At 45.7% G+C, this 16,468-nt stretch overlaps 1 protein-coding gene across 3 annotated transcripts in view; it reads left to right on the top strand.

The window, feature by feature from the left end:
* The first annotated feature begins 224 nt into the window (after positions 1-224).
* Positions 225-16,468, top strand: part of Bcap31 (B cell receptor associated protein 31) — a 31,369-nt gene continuing 15,125 nt past the window's right edge. The window contains exons 1-5 of one of the 3 annotated variants that reach the window (XM_047535536.1): positions 245-303; positions 1,075-1,233; positions 1,391-1,525; positions 3,238-3,338; positions 8,061-8,208. In XM_047535536.1, coding sequence (XP_047391492.1) covers positions 1,434-1,525; positions 3,238-3,338; positions 8,061-8,208 — 341 coding nt within the window. In that variant the 5' untranslated portion in view covers positions 245-303; positions 1,075-1,233; positions 1,391-1,433. Of the gene's footprint in view, positions 304-1,074; positions 1,234-1,390; positions 1,526-3,237; positions 3,339-8,060; positions 8,209-16,468 lie in introns of all 3 variants that reach the window. The other 2 variants (XM_047535538.1, XM_047535537.1) reach the window with 2 other exon arrangements.

The raw sequence follows: 16,468 nt of genomic DNA, 5'->3' as shown, positions 1-16,468 counted from the left end.
TCCCGCCAAGGCCCCGCCCCTTCCCGCCCCACCCCGCCCCCTGTGCATCCGGAGTGCTGGAGGCGCCGCCGCCAGCCGCCCGCTGCGAGGCGCCGCTTCTTCTCAAGCCCTTGGCGACAGGCCCTCGGCTGGAGAGCGAGGCGGGAAGCGGCCGTGGGTGGAGCCTCAGGGGCCTTGCGAGGGCTGGTGGGCGGGGCCCTGCAGGCACTTCCGGTTTCCGGCTGCGGGGAAGGGGCGGGGCCGGGGCTGTGGTGAGAGTTTGGTGGTTGCGGCGGGGCGTGCGTGGTGATTGTGAGGAACTCGGTGAGCTGGGTCCGTGTGCCCACCTGGGCTCCAGGGTCGCGAAGGCTACCAGCCTTCCAGCGAGGGAGAAGGGCGAGCAGCGTGGAGAGGCCGGGGGTCTGGGAAATCTAGGGGCCGGGGGCCGACCCAGGAGTGTGGGAGAGGGCCGGGCTGAGGGAAATGGGCCCGCGGCGACTGTTGGAGCGGGGCTCTGGGGGCTCGAGGACCGGGGGACGGTGGCAAACCCCACCCGTAGGAGCACTGGGTGAGCTTTGGGGAGAGTTTGCCGGGCCGCCTGATGCCGCGTGGGCGGCTCGAGAGCTGGGTGGCGTTGTGACCCACCAGGGCTTCGGAGGAGACTCGCTTCTTCTAGAACTTTCTTTGGGCGTGGGCTTGGGATGCTCAGTCGAGACCTGGGTTTGCTATCGGCCCTGACTCCTGCCCTCTAGGAGTCGCTCGTGTGGGCCTTGTCAAGGCACCTCAAGGCCTCCCACCCCATGGAAGGCAGGAGCAGTCCGAAGGCTTTTTTAGCTCTTGAAAATGGTCCCAGAGGGAGGCGCTGTTTTTTTCCTCTGTGGGTCGAGAGGGTTGGGGACCGAAGGGCTCCCCGTTTCTGTGGGAGTGTGGGTGGCGGCCACGTTGGAGAAGGTGCAGTTACTAAAGCACTGCGGTCCCGGGGCTGACTGTAGCAGGGGTTTGAAAACTGCCCAGCGCGCCTGGGAAGGGAGCCCAGTGGGTGCTGAGGATTTCCTCCTGCTCGTGTACTCTTGTTTACGGAAAACGTTTTCTTAGTTAAACAGGCCTAAGGAGTCTCTGGGACTCCCCAGGGAAAGAACTCGTCAACAAAGGTGGCTCCGGACGTGTTAACACACATGCTGGAGGGCGGCAAGTAACTGTCCCCGTAAGCGGAAGTCTGTCGGGCGGTTGGACGCCATTGGTCAAGTAGCTACGGTCCGTTGAGCCCCGATTTAGCTGGTGCTTCACGGGCTCTGAAGCAGAGTGCTGGGTCCAGGGTGATGAAGGGCAACCCTGGCTTCTCCAAATACCTAAACTTGATGTCGGTGGTTGCGCAGTTCTCATGGCTTCTGTTCCCTCTGTGCCTTGCTAGGAAACAAGCTCACATCTCCTGTTGGAAACCTGCTAGCCACAGGATGAGTCTGCAGTGGACTGCAGTTGCCACCTTCCTCTATGCAGAGGTCTTTGCTGTGTTGCTTCTCTGCATTCCCTTCATTTCTCCCAAAAGGTATGGCCTGTGGAGCAGGCAGGAGGGTGCCTGCCACCAAACCCTGTAGCTTGTGCATGTGCAGCCTTGGTGGACCCTGGGGTTGGGGCCAGATGAAAACAGGTAGAACCTGTCTGGGTTGAGGGTGGCAGGGGTATGTTTTTTATTGCCAACCTCGCACACCCTTGTGGTTTGTCACATGTTGTTGAGTTCCTTTCCTGTGCACCCTGTTCTCTGGTCTTCAGAATGCTCCAAAAGGAAGATTTATCTCGTTTTGGAAACAATGCCCTACTGCCTACCCTTGGGCCCCCAGGGTGCGGAGGAGGGTGACTGTGTGTGAAATCCAGAACACTTGCACCATTGGGTCACATTGTTGCTGATTTGCTGACTTGTTTCCTAACTAGCCTCACTGGCATTGCATAGTAACCTCATGAGCATTACTCAGCCTGTGAAGGATGAAGCCATATTCCTTTTTAATGAACAAAGGAACTGTTAAAAGCTAATTTGAAGTTAATTTTTAATTACACGTGATACACAAACACTTAATTCCTGTTGAAATTAGAATGTTACAAGTAAGACTAAGTAGCCACAGATATCTTTGAAAATCATTTTTTAAAAATGAAAAATAGTCCTGATGCAGTGCCTGAGGAAAAATGCATCATCACCTAAGGAACGCTTTTGTTTGCTAAAAACCAAATCTGCATACAAATTAGGAAATGTAGAGCCCCTTGGAGCTGCAATCTGGGAAGCTTCCTAGGGCAAACTACCCACCTGAGGCAGGAGGATCGCAAGTTCCAGGTTATCCTGGCAACTTGAAGGCCCTCTTTCAAAATGAAAAGAGCTGGGGGTGTAGCTCAGTGGTAGGCTGCCAACCTTGCATAGAGGAGGCCCTGGCTTTAATCTCCAGTATCTCATGCCAAAAACAAAAGGCGGGAGGAGGGGTGATAAGGTGGAAGGTGCAGAATAAGACAGACTTAAACACTTACTTACCAAGTGCCAAATCAGAACTTTGTTGGCCCCTGATGGTAACAAAGCAACTGTTAAAACAATTGGGCTTTCAAATGCTGCCTCTGATAATGAGGAGGGGGCCTTGCTGATTTTAACAATATGTAAACATTTCTGAAGATAATTCTCCACATCCCGAAGTATTTGTGGATCTGGATTTTTTGTAATCAGAGTGGTAAAGACTAGATAACCAAAATTTGTCATGTAGAAAGTTCAAAGAAATACCAAGTGTGTATGGCAAACACTTAAATACTGCAAAGCCAAATATGATGAAAATTGTTTCTTACTAGAAATGGCCTGTGTTTTAAGACTTATTTTTTAGATTTTTTTAATACTTGTACAGACATCTTTTTATTACCCACCCCACTTTTTGTACCAGGGTTTGAACCCAGGGGTGCTTAACCAGCGAGCCACATCCCCAGCCCTTTTCTATGTTTTATTTTGAGACAGGGTCTCGCTAAGTTGTTGGGACTGGCTTTGAACTTGGAATCCTCCTGCCTGAGCCTCCCCAACCACTAGGATTACAGGCATGCAGCACCACTCCTGGCTTTTTAAACGCTCTTGAAGGGACAATATGAATTAGAGAATTACAGGCAGCTAAGGCTGACTTTGTATGGGCTTTTCTACCACAGGGGAACAGCTGGCTTTCTGTTCTGCTTAGGGCCTGGGTCGTAGGGATGTGTATGTGTGTTTTTCTTTAGTCCCTATGCTTTTCATTTCCTTTACAGATGGCAGAGGATTTTCAAGTCCCGTTTGGTGGAGTTGGTAGTGACCTATGGAAACACCTTTTTCGTAGTTCTCATCGTCATCCTTGTGCTGCTAGTCATTGGTGAGTGAGCTGAGTGGGTCTGGGGGCAAACTGCCTATCCTAGATCTTGTGCCATGGCCTCTGCTGCAAAGCCCTGTGCCACTTTGGATAAGTCCCCTGTGTCTTTCTCTTGGAGAAGAAGCTCCCTTCTATTTATTTATTTATTTATTTATTTATTTATTTATTTATTTATTTATTTTGGTACCTGGGATTGAACCCAGGGGTGCTTAACCACTGAGTCACATCCCTAACCCTTTTTTACATTTAGAGACAGGGTCTTGCTGAGTTTTTAGGGCCTTGCTAAATTGCTGAGGCTGGCTTTGAATTCACGATCTCCTGCCTCAGCCTCACAAGCTACTGGGATTACAGCTGTGCTCCACTGAGTCTGGCAGAAGCTCCCCTTTGTGGAGAGGGTGCTGCTGACTACTAGCAAGGCCTTCACTTTGATAGGTGCTTCTAGCAATAGGTGTGGGCTTACACCAAGAGGTCTTTTTATGCTCTTAAGATGACTACCTCGTGTTTCTGGTGTTGCTCCTTGGGTCATTTTAGAACTGACTGGGAGAAACTAACTGGCCCCCTGACTTTGGTCTAAATAGTGCTGCTTGTGAGTCACATAGAGAACAGTATGGTCTCCTCCCTTGAAGTTGAAACAGTGCCTTGGATATAGGACTGAGCACCAAGTAGATGGTGAACTTTGCTAGGAAGGGGAACCCTTTCACATCCTATGGGAAGGACCCAGATTTTTGGCAGTGTCTTTTGGGAACAGATCCCAGAGTTCTCTGCATTTTTGCTAGACTTGAGGTTTTTCTGGATCCTTCTACCTGTGTATATAACCCCAGCATCGAGTTGTATATTTGCAGGGATTTGAAAGATAAAACAGTCAGAGGGCAGGCTTCAGGCTTGTGTTAAGATGAAAGGGGAACATTTTATAATGAGGTGGTGTTGAGAACATTTGGGGCCACAGGAAATCAATAATGCTCTTTTCTGGCTATTAGATGTTTGTTGTTTTGCTGTGGTGAATGATCATTATAGTCACGTTGCTTAGACTCCAGAGCATTTGCTTGGCTCTGCTGCAGATAGCAGTCCTGTTTCAGAGCCGTGACACTTGCTTAGGTGTAGAGTACTTCTCTCCCTCAGTGCCCAGAATTTCTGCCACAGGGTCAGGGATGTAGGTCAGAGGAGTGTACAGAGCCCCACCCACTAGCTACATTATTGGGTATTTCTCTTTCCTGATGTCCTGGGGCCTGATGGGATTTGTTCAGGCAAGACTGTTTCTGAACAGGCCAGGTGTGGCCTACCAGTTCCCAGGCACATAGGGTAAGTGCCTGCTGCCCACATACCTCAATGTTCTTGAAACACTTGGCAGGTTCCCTGGAAGCACCTCTTTTTGATCAGGGTTCTCTCCCTTCAGCCTCTGAGCCAGGAACCAGTAGGGAATATGCGAGTCATCCTTGGGACTTGCCCCTTCCCCAAACCAGAGCCATAGTCTCTCTTTTCTAGTGTAGCTTACCCACTAGGAAAGCTAGCTTACCAGAGAGGCCTTTTGTAGAATCTAGTAGTTGTCAAAGCATTCTTTTTGGAAGATCACGGGTCTGCTGGAAGTTCTAGAGAGACATATGTCTATGATGACTATCTGTGTCCTATCATAATGATAAGCATAATTTAGAAACATCTGCAGATCTTCTGCAGGTAGAAGTATTAATAGTAGAACTACTGAAAGGTAATAGGTACAAGTAGCACGAGCTACAGCTCTGGCTAGCGTTGTTCACCAGGAGTGGTCTGGATCAGATATGACTGGGAGAGTGGGGGTGATGCGGCAGGGTCCATCTGCCTGGCTGGGACCCAACATGGGGGTGGGGACTGGATTCTGCTGTGGGCTTTGGTTGGTAGTGCTCAGCCTCCCCCAACCCTAATCTCCTCTCAGCTGTTAGCCATTGTGATCCTTAGGATGATGGAGTTCTTGGATCGCAACAACAATGTGAGAAGTCATATTTTTAATCTCGTTTTTCTGATTGCAAAATGGTACATAGTTAATATTAAAAATGCAGAAATTTCTGGGTGTGGTGACACTTGCCTGTAATCATAGCTACTCAGGAGGCCGAGACAGGAGGATTGCAAGTTCAGGGCCAGCCTCAGCAACTTAGTGAGGCCCTAAGCAACTTAGTGAGAACCTGTCTCAAAATAAATAAAAAGGACTGGGGATGTAGCTCAGTGGTAAACTGCTCCTGGATTAAATCTTCAGTACCCCCACCCTCAAAAGATGCAGAAATTAAAGATAGGAAGTTGAAGTCCCCTGTGAGCCCATGCCCCACAGGTAACCATCATGAATACTTTCTTGTGCATTGAAGTATATACAGTGCTGGGATCATATACACATTGTTTTGGATTGTGCTTTTTCTGTTTACCTTAGGAATCTTTTCATAGCAATCACATTGCTTTTAAAAACCCGTGCCTTTAATCTCAGCAACTCTGGAGGCTGAGGCAGGAAGATCGCAAGTTCAAAGCCAGCCTCAGCAATTTATCGAGGTGCTAAGCAACTCAGTGAGACCCTGTCTCTAAATAAAATACAAAATAGGGCTGGGGATGTGGCTCAGTGGTCTAGTGCCCCTGAATTCAATCCCCGGTCCCCCTTCCTACCTCCTCACTAAAAAAGATTTTATAGTGCTGGGTGTGGTATTGCACACCTGAAATTCTGGCAACTTCAGAGGCTGAGGCAGTAGGATCCCAAGTTTGAGACCCTTAGGGAGACCCTTAGCAACTTGACCATACCCTGTCTCAAAGTAATAAAAGGGTTGGGGATGTGTCTCAGCAGTTAAGCACCCTCTGTTCAATCCCCAGCATCAATCAATTGGACTGGGGATGTAACTCAGTGGTGAAGTGTCCCTGGGTTCAATCCCCACTATCCCACCCCCTGCAAAAAAAAAAAAAGTTAAATAAAAGATTGTATAGTATTCTCACATGGTTGCACCATAGTTTAATTCCCTTTATAGGCGTCCTTGTACATGCTTCTGTGGGATAAATTCATAAAGGTGGAATTGCTGAACCTGAAGGTATGAACATTTTACATTTCTTAATGGATATGTTGTTGTACCAGTTTATACCCCTACTGGCAGTGTGTGAGAGTGCTTGCTTGCATCATGACACAGATTTAACACAAAGACACCAGGAAGGGCAGGTATATTTTTGTAATGCAAAATCAGCATAAAAACCAACCAGTCCCAAACCAAGAAATTATAAACCAAACAATACCAAGACATTAATACCCACTAATACCTTTTTTTTTTTTGATACTGGGGATGGTATCCAGGGACTTATGTTGTGCATGCAAGAAAAGCACTGTACCACTGAGCCACACCCTCAGTCCCAAATAGTGATCTCTTGCCCTTCTTACATGGGGAGCTATTAAGAGCATTCTTCAGGTAGATTTTATGTACTGACTTTTTAAAAGCCATCTCAGGTAAGTGGGGAAAAGTAGTAGGTGTGTTGTGGTTCCATGTACATCAGTCTGTAACATAGAAATGGAACCGTAGTGCTGTGCATTTGACAATGACTCTTTTGGGAGTAGAGGTTGTTTCACTTACTCATGGTTATTTGAATACCCACTGTGTGCCCAGAGGTGTGCTAGCTCTTAGGAATATGGTGGAAAAAACTCTGCTTTCATAAAGTCTACTTTGGGGAAGACAGACAAGAAACAGGTTTTAAGATAATTTCAGAGAGAGATTTGTATTATAAAGCAGATAATGGGGTGATGTGACTGATAGTGACTTTAGATTAGGGGACCACATACTTGTATATACACTGTAGGGGGTGATTAATCCCTTTTTACATATCTTTTTATTTTTTCCCGGTACTAGGTATTGAACCCAGCCCAGGGGTACAATATCACTGAGCTACATCCAGTTCTTTTTGTTTTGAGACAGGGTCTCGCTGAGTTGCCCAGGCTGTCCTTAAACTCAATCCTCTTGCCTTGGCCTCCCAAGTAGCTGGGATTACAGGAGTGCCCCACCATTCTTGGCATGTTTGAACTTTTTTGGGTAGTGAGTACTGGGGATTGAACTCGGGGCACTTGACCACTGAGCCACATCCCCAGCCCTATTTTGTATTTTATTTAGAGACAGGGTCTCACTGAGTTGCTTAGTGTCTTGCTTTTGCTGAGGCTGGCTTTGAACTTGTGATCCTCCTGCCTCAGCCTCCTGAGCCCCTGGAACTATAGGCGTGTGCCACCACACCTGGCCATGTTTGAACTTTTGATGAGCATAAATTCCTTTTCTAATCAGAATAAGACATAAATAATAAAGCCTATTGTAAAACTTAGAAACCCTTGATTTCAATGGAGCTCCATGGTTCTTAAGCAGGTGTTTCCACAAACAGGATAGCTGGCTTGCCAGTGAGATAGCTGGCAGACTGACTTGAGAGAAGGAGAACAAGTGAGATTGGGGGCACAGTGGGAAAGGGATGCTGCCACTGTTGCCAGCAATACTTAGCCTGGGTTAGTGAAGTGTAGACTAAGCTGTGGTCTGGATAGAATGGAGCAGGTATTGATGTGCAAAGAGCCAGAGCAGAGAGGAGGCCTGAGGGAGGAAGCTTTTGATAAAACCTCCCATGGGTGTATGTGTGTGTATGCAAGTAGAAGTAATTGGGGAGATGGATTTGAGGGAAGTGAGGCCAACCCTTCTCATGGTACCTGTTCCTCTTGCCCAAGTGACAGCTAAATACTCCTGTCTTCTCTCTGCTTCACTATAGATGCTGTGCGTGAGATTCGGAAGTATGACGATGTGACAGAAAAGGTGAACCTCCAGAACAATCCTGGGGCCATGGAACACTTCCACATGAAGCTTTTTCGTGCCCAGAGGAATCTGTACATTGCTGGTTTTTCGTTGCTGCTGTCCTTGTGAGTGGGGAGGGGCCAGGGTCTGTGAAGTGAACCTTGGGTTAGTTGGGGACATGGAGCTCTGTGTACACAGCCTCCTGTGGCTTCAGCTCCTCAGGCTGTGGCTTGAACTCAGCGGCCCCGTTTGTGTTTACGGAGCCACAAAGTTGACCCTTCATCTCCAGAGGCAGCATGGAAAGTGGGAAGGGATTGACTGAATGCCAAAAGACCCTAACTCTCTCTCTGGTCACTAGGAAAAATATATTACCATCTTGCAATCTCTTGCATATAGATCGAAGTGAATGACAAAGCCCTTCCCTCCTTTCCCTCCTCTGGAAGAAGACATGTGGAGCCCAGCTTATAAGGGACTGACTGACCAAGGACCTTTTCTGTATGGGGTGCTTAACTTGAGAAGAGTGGGCAAAAGCGACATGGAGGGGGCCAAGATCTATCCTGTCCTTAGGACCTTTCCAGGTGTAAGCATGTCTTGGCCACATGTTGTATTCTATGGCGCCCTGAGTACTTCTGGTGTTTTTGTTTTGGACAAGGCCAAGTCTTGGTCAGGGCCAGCAGTGGCTAATTGGGCAAGACCAGACTAGTACAAAGTGCCAAGTAGAGTCTGGGTCCCTGTTTGCTGCCTCCTGCTTCATTCATGGGTTCTGATCAGTGGAGCCTGGCAGGGAAGTATATAGAAGCTCAGATTAAGGGTGGATAAAGGTATTAGGAAGATTTGCTGCTATGTGATTCAGGGCTAAAAAAGCCAAGTATCTTACTTAGTCCATTTGTGCTGCTGTAACAAAATAACCTGAGACTGGTAAGTTATAACAGTAAAATTATTTCTCACAGTTCTAGAGGCTTGGAGTCTGAGATCCAAGACACTGGCAGGTTTGGTGTCTGGTGAAGGTTATTTTCTACGTCTAAGATAGTGCCTTATTGCTGCATCCTTTGGAAAGGCAAAACATTATCCTCATGTGACAACATGGCTAAAGAAAACCTAAACTGGTTCCCTCAAGGCTTTTTCAGTACTGGGGATTGAACCCAGGGGCACTCTACCACTGAACTATACACCAACCCCGCCCCCCCCCCCCCCCCCCCCCGCTTTTTTTTTTTTTTTTTTGAGACAGGGTGTTGCTAAGTTGCTGAGGCTTATCTTGAACTTGGAATCCTGTCTCAGCCTCCCAAGTACTAACCTCCAGGCCTTTATAAGGCACTAATCAATTTATGAGAATAGGGCCCTCAGGACTTAATCATTTCCAAATAGGCTCCACCTCTTAATTCTACCACAATAGGTATTAAATTTTAACATATGATTTTGGGGGGCATTGAGATCATAGCACCAAGTGAATGTGTGGATTCTTAGGCTGGGCTCGTGGATGGTAATTTCCTACCTGGTTGTGTGCCCAAAGACACAAGACTTGTCAGTACCTAAGGGGTTCTTGCCCTCCAATCTTGTAGTGCCTCCTGTTTCACTAGGCACTGGAATGATTACCTATCTGGGATTTAGCCTTTTAGGAAATAGCCTTAGTCACTCAGATGATCTTGGACTCCCTGGATCCATCTTGGAAGGGGGTAGGCTATGAAACTGGAGAAAAGAAACATTTTTTTGTTTACTGTTTTATCTTTAGTGTTTAATGTGCTGAATGCACGTGTGTGTGTGTGTGTGTTTGCTGAGAATTGAACCCAGGGCCTTGTGACTGCTAAGCTCATACTCTGCCACTAAGCTACACCCTCAGTCCTAACATCTTTTTAATCACAGATATAATCTGCAACTTTGACATCCCCAGATTGAGGAAAGTAGGAAATGAGAAGGCTGGGAGGAATCAGACACATACCCTAGATTCTTGGAGTTTTAGGAAGCTCCAAAAAAAGTATGATGTTGTGGTTTGAGAATGAAAGAGAAGCATACTCTGAGGCTCTCAAACAGGATTCTGAGTATGACCATGAGTCAAATGAGGAAGGAAAGAGAGCAGAGAGGAGGAGAGGAAGCTGAGGGAGGATGTCTGCCAGCAGCATCTAGATCTTTGGTGGATTGGGGTTGTAGCTTAGTGGTAGACAGTGGTAGAGTACTTGCCTAGTATGCACAATGCTGTGGGTTTCATCTCTAGCACTCTAGTGGGGAGAGGTATGGGAAGGGTGAAATCCTGCCATGAGCTCTGCATGGGGAAACAGGAAGAATTGTGGGGGACAGCAGGACCCTTTACATGACTGCTAAGGAGATGGAGGACAGAAGGAAACATGGTAAGAGAATTGAAATCCCTGGTGGACAAAGGTCTACTACATTACCTGTCTTCTCCAAATGATATAATTTCTTAGACTCAGTGGTATTATGTCCAGAAACTATTGAGGTTGGATGCAGGTGGAATTGCTGCTGATCCTTGTGGAATTACAGGGTGAGAGAGATGCTGGAGGGCTATAAACAGGCCAACCTCCTGGTTTTCAAAGGGAGGAGGTGGGTGAGGAAATGACCAAAATGGAAGACTTTGACTGATCCCAAGCTGTACTCTAGAAAGAAAAGCTTATGTGCTTTTAGAAAAGACAGGGATTATTGGTGACAGCTATGAGTTCCTGGAGAAGTTTATCAGCCTTAGCCCTACCTTCTGTAGATCAAGCATAGATGGATTCTCAGCACAGTGTTTGCTGAGCTGTAAGGCTGTTCTCAGATCAAATGCTGGGGTATGGGCAGGGCGCCAGCCTAACATTGTACTTAGATGTGGTCATAACTCACATGAGTGACTGGTGTGTGGATCTACACCATCCAAATAGAGACCTCTGTAGGCCCACTGCTTGCCTCTGTCCTAATCCATGATTATCTGCATGAGGGCATGAAGGACAGATGTGGAAAGAAGTGGGACATTAGAAAGAATGGCAGATAGGCTAGCAGTTATGTCCCCGTGCTTCCCATAGACTATGCTAAGTTCTTTTCTCTCCTGACTCTGTTCTGCCTCTAGAAGGATACATCCAGCTCAGATGCTGTAGGTATTGTATAATCATGCCAGGGCATAGCGGTCCCCTCTCTTCGGCAACTTTAGGGTGGCCAGGCTACCAGGAGAATATGTTCCCAGTGTTGTCCTCTGTGTCCATTACTGTTGGATTAGGATATTCAGTTTAATTTCTGCTATTGACCTTGTTTTTCTTTTTAATTGAGATATGTGCCATGTAATGACAGGACATGTTCTGAGAAATGTACCATTAGGCAGTTTCTTTTTTTAAAGGGTGCTGGGAATCAAAACCAGGGCCTCTCACCTGCCAGGTAAGCACTGTACACGTGAGCCACATCCCCTGTCCATGGTAGACAATTTCATTGTGGTAATGCAGAGCATATTTCGTAAGCCTAGAGGTACAGCCTATTGTGCATCTAGACTGTGTGGTCTAGCCTGTTGCTTCTAGGCTAAATCCTGTATAGCATGCTACTTTCTTGAGTACCGTATGCAGTTGAATACAATGGGAAGTATTCGTGTATCTAAACTTAGAAAAGGCATAGGGGCTTGGAGTGTAGATCAAGGGTGGAGTGCTTGCCTTGCATGTGCAGGGTCTTTGGTTCAGTCCTCAGCAATGCAAAGAAACAAAACTCCCAAAACAATGTTGATTAGAAAGGTACAAAAAGTTGGTACAACTCTGTGGGGCACTTCCCATAAATGGAACAGCTGTTCTGGGTTAGTTGGCAAGTGAGTGGTGAGTGGATGTGAAGACCTAGGACATCACTGTACACTGCTGTAGACTTTATAAGCACTGCACATACGGGCTACACTGAATTCATAATATTTTTCTTCCTTTAATAATAAACTAGCCTTAGCTTAATGTAACTTTTAACCTTTTTAATTTTAACTCTTGTAATAATATGGGATAAACCAGAAACCCATTGTATGGTACAGCTGTACAAAAATATTTTTATACCCTTATTCTAATCCTTTTCCTTTTAAAATTATTTCTTTTTAAACTTTTGTTAAAAATAAAGACAGAAACACACAAGTCAGCTTAGGCCTGCACAGAGTCAGGATTATCAGTATCACTCTTCCACCTCCACATCTTGTCCTATCATTAGGTCTTCAGGGGCAGTAATATGCATGGAACTGTCACTTCCTTTGATGACAGTGCCTTCTGCAACATCTCCAGAATGACAGCCTAAGGCTCTCTTTGAGGATGTGTCACTCCTTTTAGAAATATGTCCATAGTGGTTTCCTTGATGTTTGTTTTTTTCATCATAGATTTGCTTGTAAGCAGATTATGTATCATGAATATTCCTCTCTCTTAATGGAAATTCTTAGGGGTTGGGGTCTGTGTCTTCACAAACTTTTTTATAAATATAGTGCTGGAAATGGAACCCAGGGCCTTGCACATGGTAGGTAAATGCTGTACCCCTGTACTGAGCTATACCCCAGCCCCATGTTTTCACATTTTTTAAGAAGCTTGTTGAGGTCTACAAAAACTGCTAAATGCTTTTCTGTGAATTTTCTTGGGGAGTCTTCTTTTTCTTCTCTTAAGTTCCTTTTCTTTTGTCTTTTTTTTTTTTGACCATGCATTCACTGTCCTCTGCCATATATGTGATGCATTGTTGACTGAAATGGCATATGGCACATGACTATGTAGTAAAATTCACCATTTTTGGCGTAGAGTTCTGTGAGGTTTTTATTTTTATTTATTTATTTTTGCTGATTGGGGTATCCATCCTTGAACCTTGCTTATGCTAGGCAAGAGCTATACCGTAGAGCTACATCCCCAGCCCTGTTTGAGAATTCTTGGACAAATGTGCTTTTGTTCACCACAATCAGGATGCAGAACGGTTTGAGATTTTCTTTCTAACTTAAATGTAAATGAGTAGCTTCAAATAAGTCAGCTTTCATTTATCCCATAAAGTATTCCCAAAGTGATGCCCGGGAGTGGGAGAATGGAGTTCAATTTGATGGTGCTGTTCACATTGTGCTCTTACAGTCCTAATCCTTTATCTCTTGTGTTGGCAGCCTACTCCACTGTCACCTCTTCCTTTGACAAGCATGTAAGACTTTACCTAATTCCCTTTTAAAAGTGTCAAATAAGATAAATGGCTGATTTCCCTTGTTCAGATTGTTCACGCAACCACATATCTCACCTCTCTATCTTAGTGGCGGAAACTTTGAGAGCTACATGTCTGCTGTCTTGCTGTTCCTGCAGCACCCTCATGTGGCTCCATCCAGTCACAAGGTGGGTCTTCTGGGACATCTACTTAGAAAAGGCACAGTGATCTCAGGGATCATTGTGGGTTCACCAGTTGCCCACAAATGATCTATTTAGTCATTTCTAGAATTTTTCCAGAAATACATACTCCCTAGTCTAAGGGTCAGATCCTATGATGATGGCTATGGCCCATAAAGAACTTCTGTTGTTTTTAAAATTTTAATACTTTTTTTAAAAAGAGCCAGAAATGCTTGTAATCCCAGTGACTCAGGAGACTGAGGCAGGAAGATCACAAGTTCAAGACCAGCATCAGCAACTTAGCGAGACCCAGTCTTAAAAAATAAAAAGTCATGGGGATGTGGGTAAATGCCCTTGGGCTCAATACCTGGAACCAAACAAATTAAAAATAAAAATAAAAAAGTGTTTCAAGGCCTTGAACTGTCCTTGAACTCCTGACTCAAGTGATCCTCCTGGTTTAGCCTCCTGACAGATGTATTCCACTGTACCCATCTGGAATTACTGTTTTTGTGTAATCTTAGCCACAGAAATGTTCTTGTCCACACTTTATATCTCTACAACCTATATGTGACATGCAAGAAACACCTAAAGATAAAAAGCCATCCTCTATTATTTAAGTTACAAACATTATATCTGGTTATAAAAAAGTATAAATAAACATAGCTCCCCTCAAACATACTACAAATAATACAAAAATTTCAAGCTACAGGTAGTAATAGGGATTTTTCTGGACTTGTAAATCATTTTTACATGTGTACAGCACTTTCCTTACAAGTGCCATATCTTTTGTTTTAACTCAACCATGTCTCTTAGCAAATTTTCCAGATGACTCACGCAGACCTCCCTCATTCTTGACAGCTGTGTAGTGTTCTGTTTGTGAGAGGCGCATCCTTGGTTTAATGAGTTCTGTGCCAGGATATGTGAACTAGCTTGAAATTACGAAAAAAAATTTCACATGCAGTGTCATAATGTTGCCCAGACTGGTCTCATCAAATTTCTGGGCTCAAGTATCCTAAACCTTATTCTCCAAAGTAGCTGGGACTAGGGCTGGGGATGTAGCTCAGTAGTAAAGTGCTTGCCTGGCATGCATAAGACCCTGGGTTCAATCCCCAGTACTGCAAACAACAACAAAGTTGTGGCTGGGACTACAAGTGTGTGCCACTGTGCCCTGCCAGCATTTTTACTATTGAAAATTCAGCATCCCATTCTGTGGTTTCCAGCCTACCATCTGCATGTTAGGTTCCCATTTTCCTTTTTTTCTAACTGTTGGAAACTGCTCTAAGTGTGGCCTGGGACCCAGTAGCCTTGGGAGGACCTGAACTTGCTGGGAGCTCAGCTTCTTGAGCCTGTCAGTGAGCACCTGTCTTTGGATGAGTTCCCTGGTTAACTGAAGCACTTAACAACTTGTATGGTGCTGCCCTGTACCTCCTGTGAATGTGACCGGTAGGCCACTCCTGGCTGTATTATGAGGTTTTACTTCCTTTATCTAGTCTGGACTCATTCAGAATGATTCATTGCAATGCCTACCTCCTCATACACCTGGGCTGCTGCTTTCAGGAACCCAGTTACTAGCTACCCTTTGTGTGTTTGAAGCTTGCCTCTCACATCTGTCAACACATGCTGTCAGCCCTGGATAAATAGTAAATAAATAGACTAATCCCTCTTATAGGCTAATCCTTTGTTTTTGTACTTTGTGTCCTTGTGTATATGCCTCTCCAGACTTTTATGCCCACTCTTTAAAAAATGACCCACTGTTAGCCATTTGCATGCCCATGTGAAAGATGGAGAGCAATCTCTCTTTGATGGGGCTAGTTTGGTTGTATTATGAGAATCGTTTTGTTTGGTCTTAGCAAACCTTGGAGCATTACAATGCATAACACATTGCTGGTTCTCACGGGCGAGTAAGGTAGCATAGTTGGGAGACCAGCACTTCAGTAGCTTTTAGCACATTGTGTTGAAGTCAAGGCAGAGGGAACTCAGCTGCTGTGGGAGCATAGTTGGACAGTACACACTTTCATAGGGTAGAGGTGTGTGCAGTTGGTAGGTCAGTGCACAGGAATCAGAAGTTAGGAGGTTTACGTTCCTGTGCCTATGCTAACCCCTTCAGCAGCTGTGTGGTCTTGGATAAGCAACCTACACCTCTCACCCTCAGTATTCTTTTCTGTTAAACAAGGGCTTATCTAGCACTGGTCCACCACATGGCTTCACCTGTGTGTGTGAGCTCTTACATGGTGTTTTGGGTCTGGTTGAAACCAATAAGGAGGACTTTAAAAACCCTTTGTATTAAGAGGGAATTTATGTGTGTGTTTTTTGGTTGGTTTCGTACTAGGGATTGAACCCAGAGGTATTGAACCACATCCATAGGCCTTTTTATATTTTGAGACAGGGCCTTGCTTAGGGACTAGCTAAATTGCTGAGGCTGTTTTTGAACTTCTGATCCTCTTGCCTCAGCCTCCTGAGTTGCTGGGATTAGAGGCGTGTGCCACTGTGCCCACTTGTGTTGTGTGTGTGTGTTTTGGATACGGGGGATTGAACTCAGGGACACTAAACCACTGAGCCACATCCCCAGCCCTCTTTTGTATTTTATGTAGAGACAGGGTCTTACTGAATTGCTTAGGGCCTCTCTTTTGCTGAGGCTGGCTTTGAACTGAGGATCCTTCTGCCTCAGCCTCCTGAGCCCCTGGGATTACAGGTGTGTGCTACTGCGCCCAGCCTGTGTGTGTGTGTTTTGATTGAAACCAGGGGCCTTCTACCACTAACCATATCCCTACCTTTTTTATTTTTTGTTTTTTGGTTTGAGATAGGATCAAAGTTGCTGAGGCTGGCCTTGAACTTGAGATATTCCTGCCTCAGCCTCCTGAGTCACTGGGATTACAGATGTGTGCCACCACACCTGGCTAGATGGGAATTTGTGAACAGAGAAGGGCACCCAGGAGAGATGACCAAACATTGTGCCCACGGCTGAATCCCAGCCAGGGTTCAGATGCCAGGTTCTTTGCGTTGGTGAATGCTTTAGTACTGAATGGGTGATTTCAGCTCACCTCTAGCTAGATCACATAGTGGGCTGCTCTTTTTCCTGGCCTGACTTTGGTAGGGAGATGTCTATACAATC

This window comes from Sciurus carolinensis, chromosome X (genome assembly GCF_902686445.1).
Source record: "Sciurus carolinensis chromosome X, mSciCar1.2, whole genome shotgun sequence".
NCBI classification, from domain to species: Eukaryota; Metazoa; Chordata; class Mammalia; order Rodentia; family Sciuridae; genus Sciurus; species Sciurus carolinensis.
The sequence above is the reverse complement of the archived record's forward strand: the minus strand, read 5'-3'. Positions and strand labels throughout refer to the sequence as shown.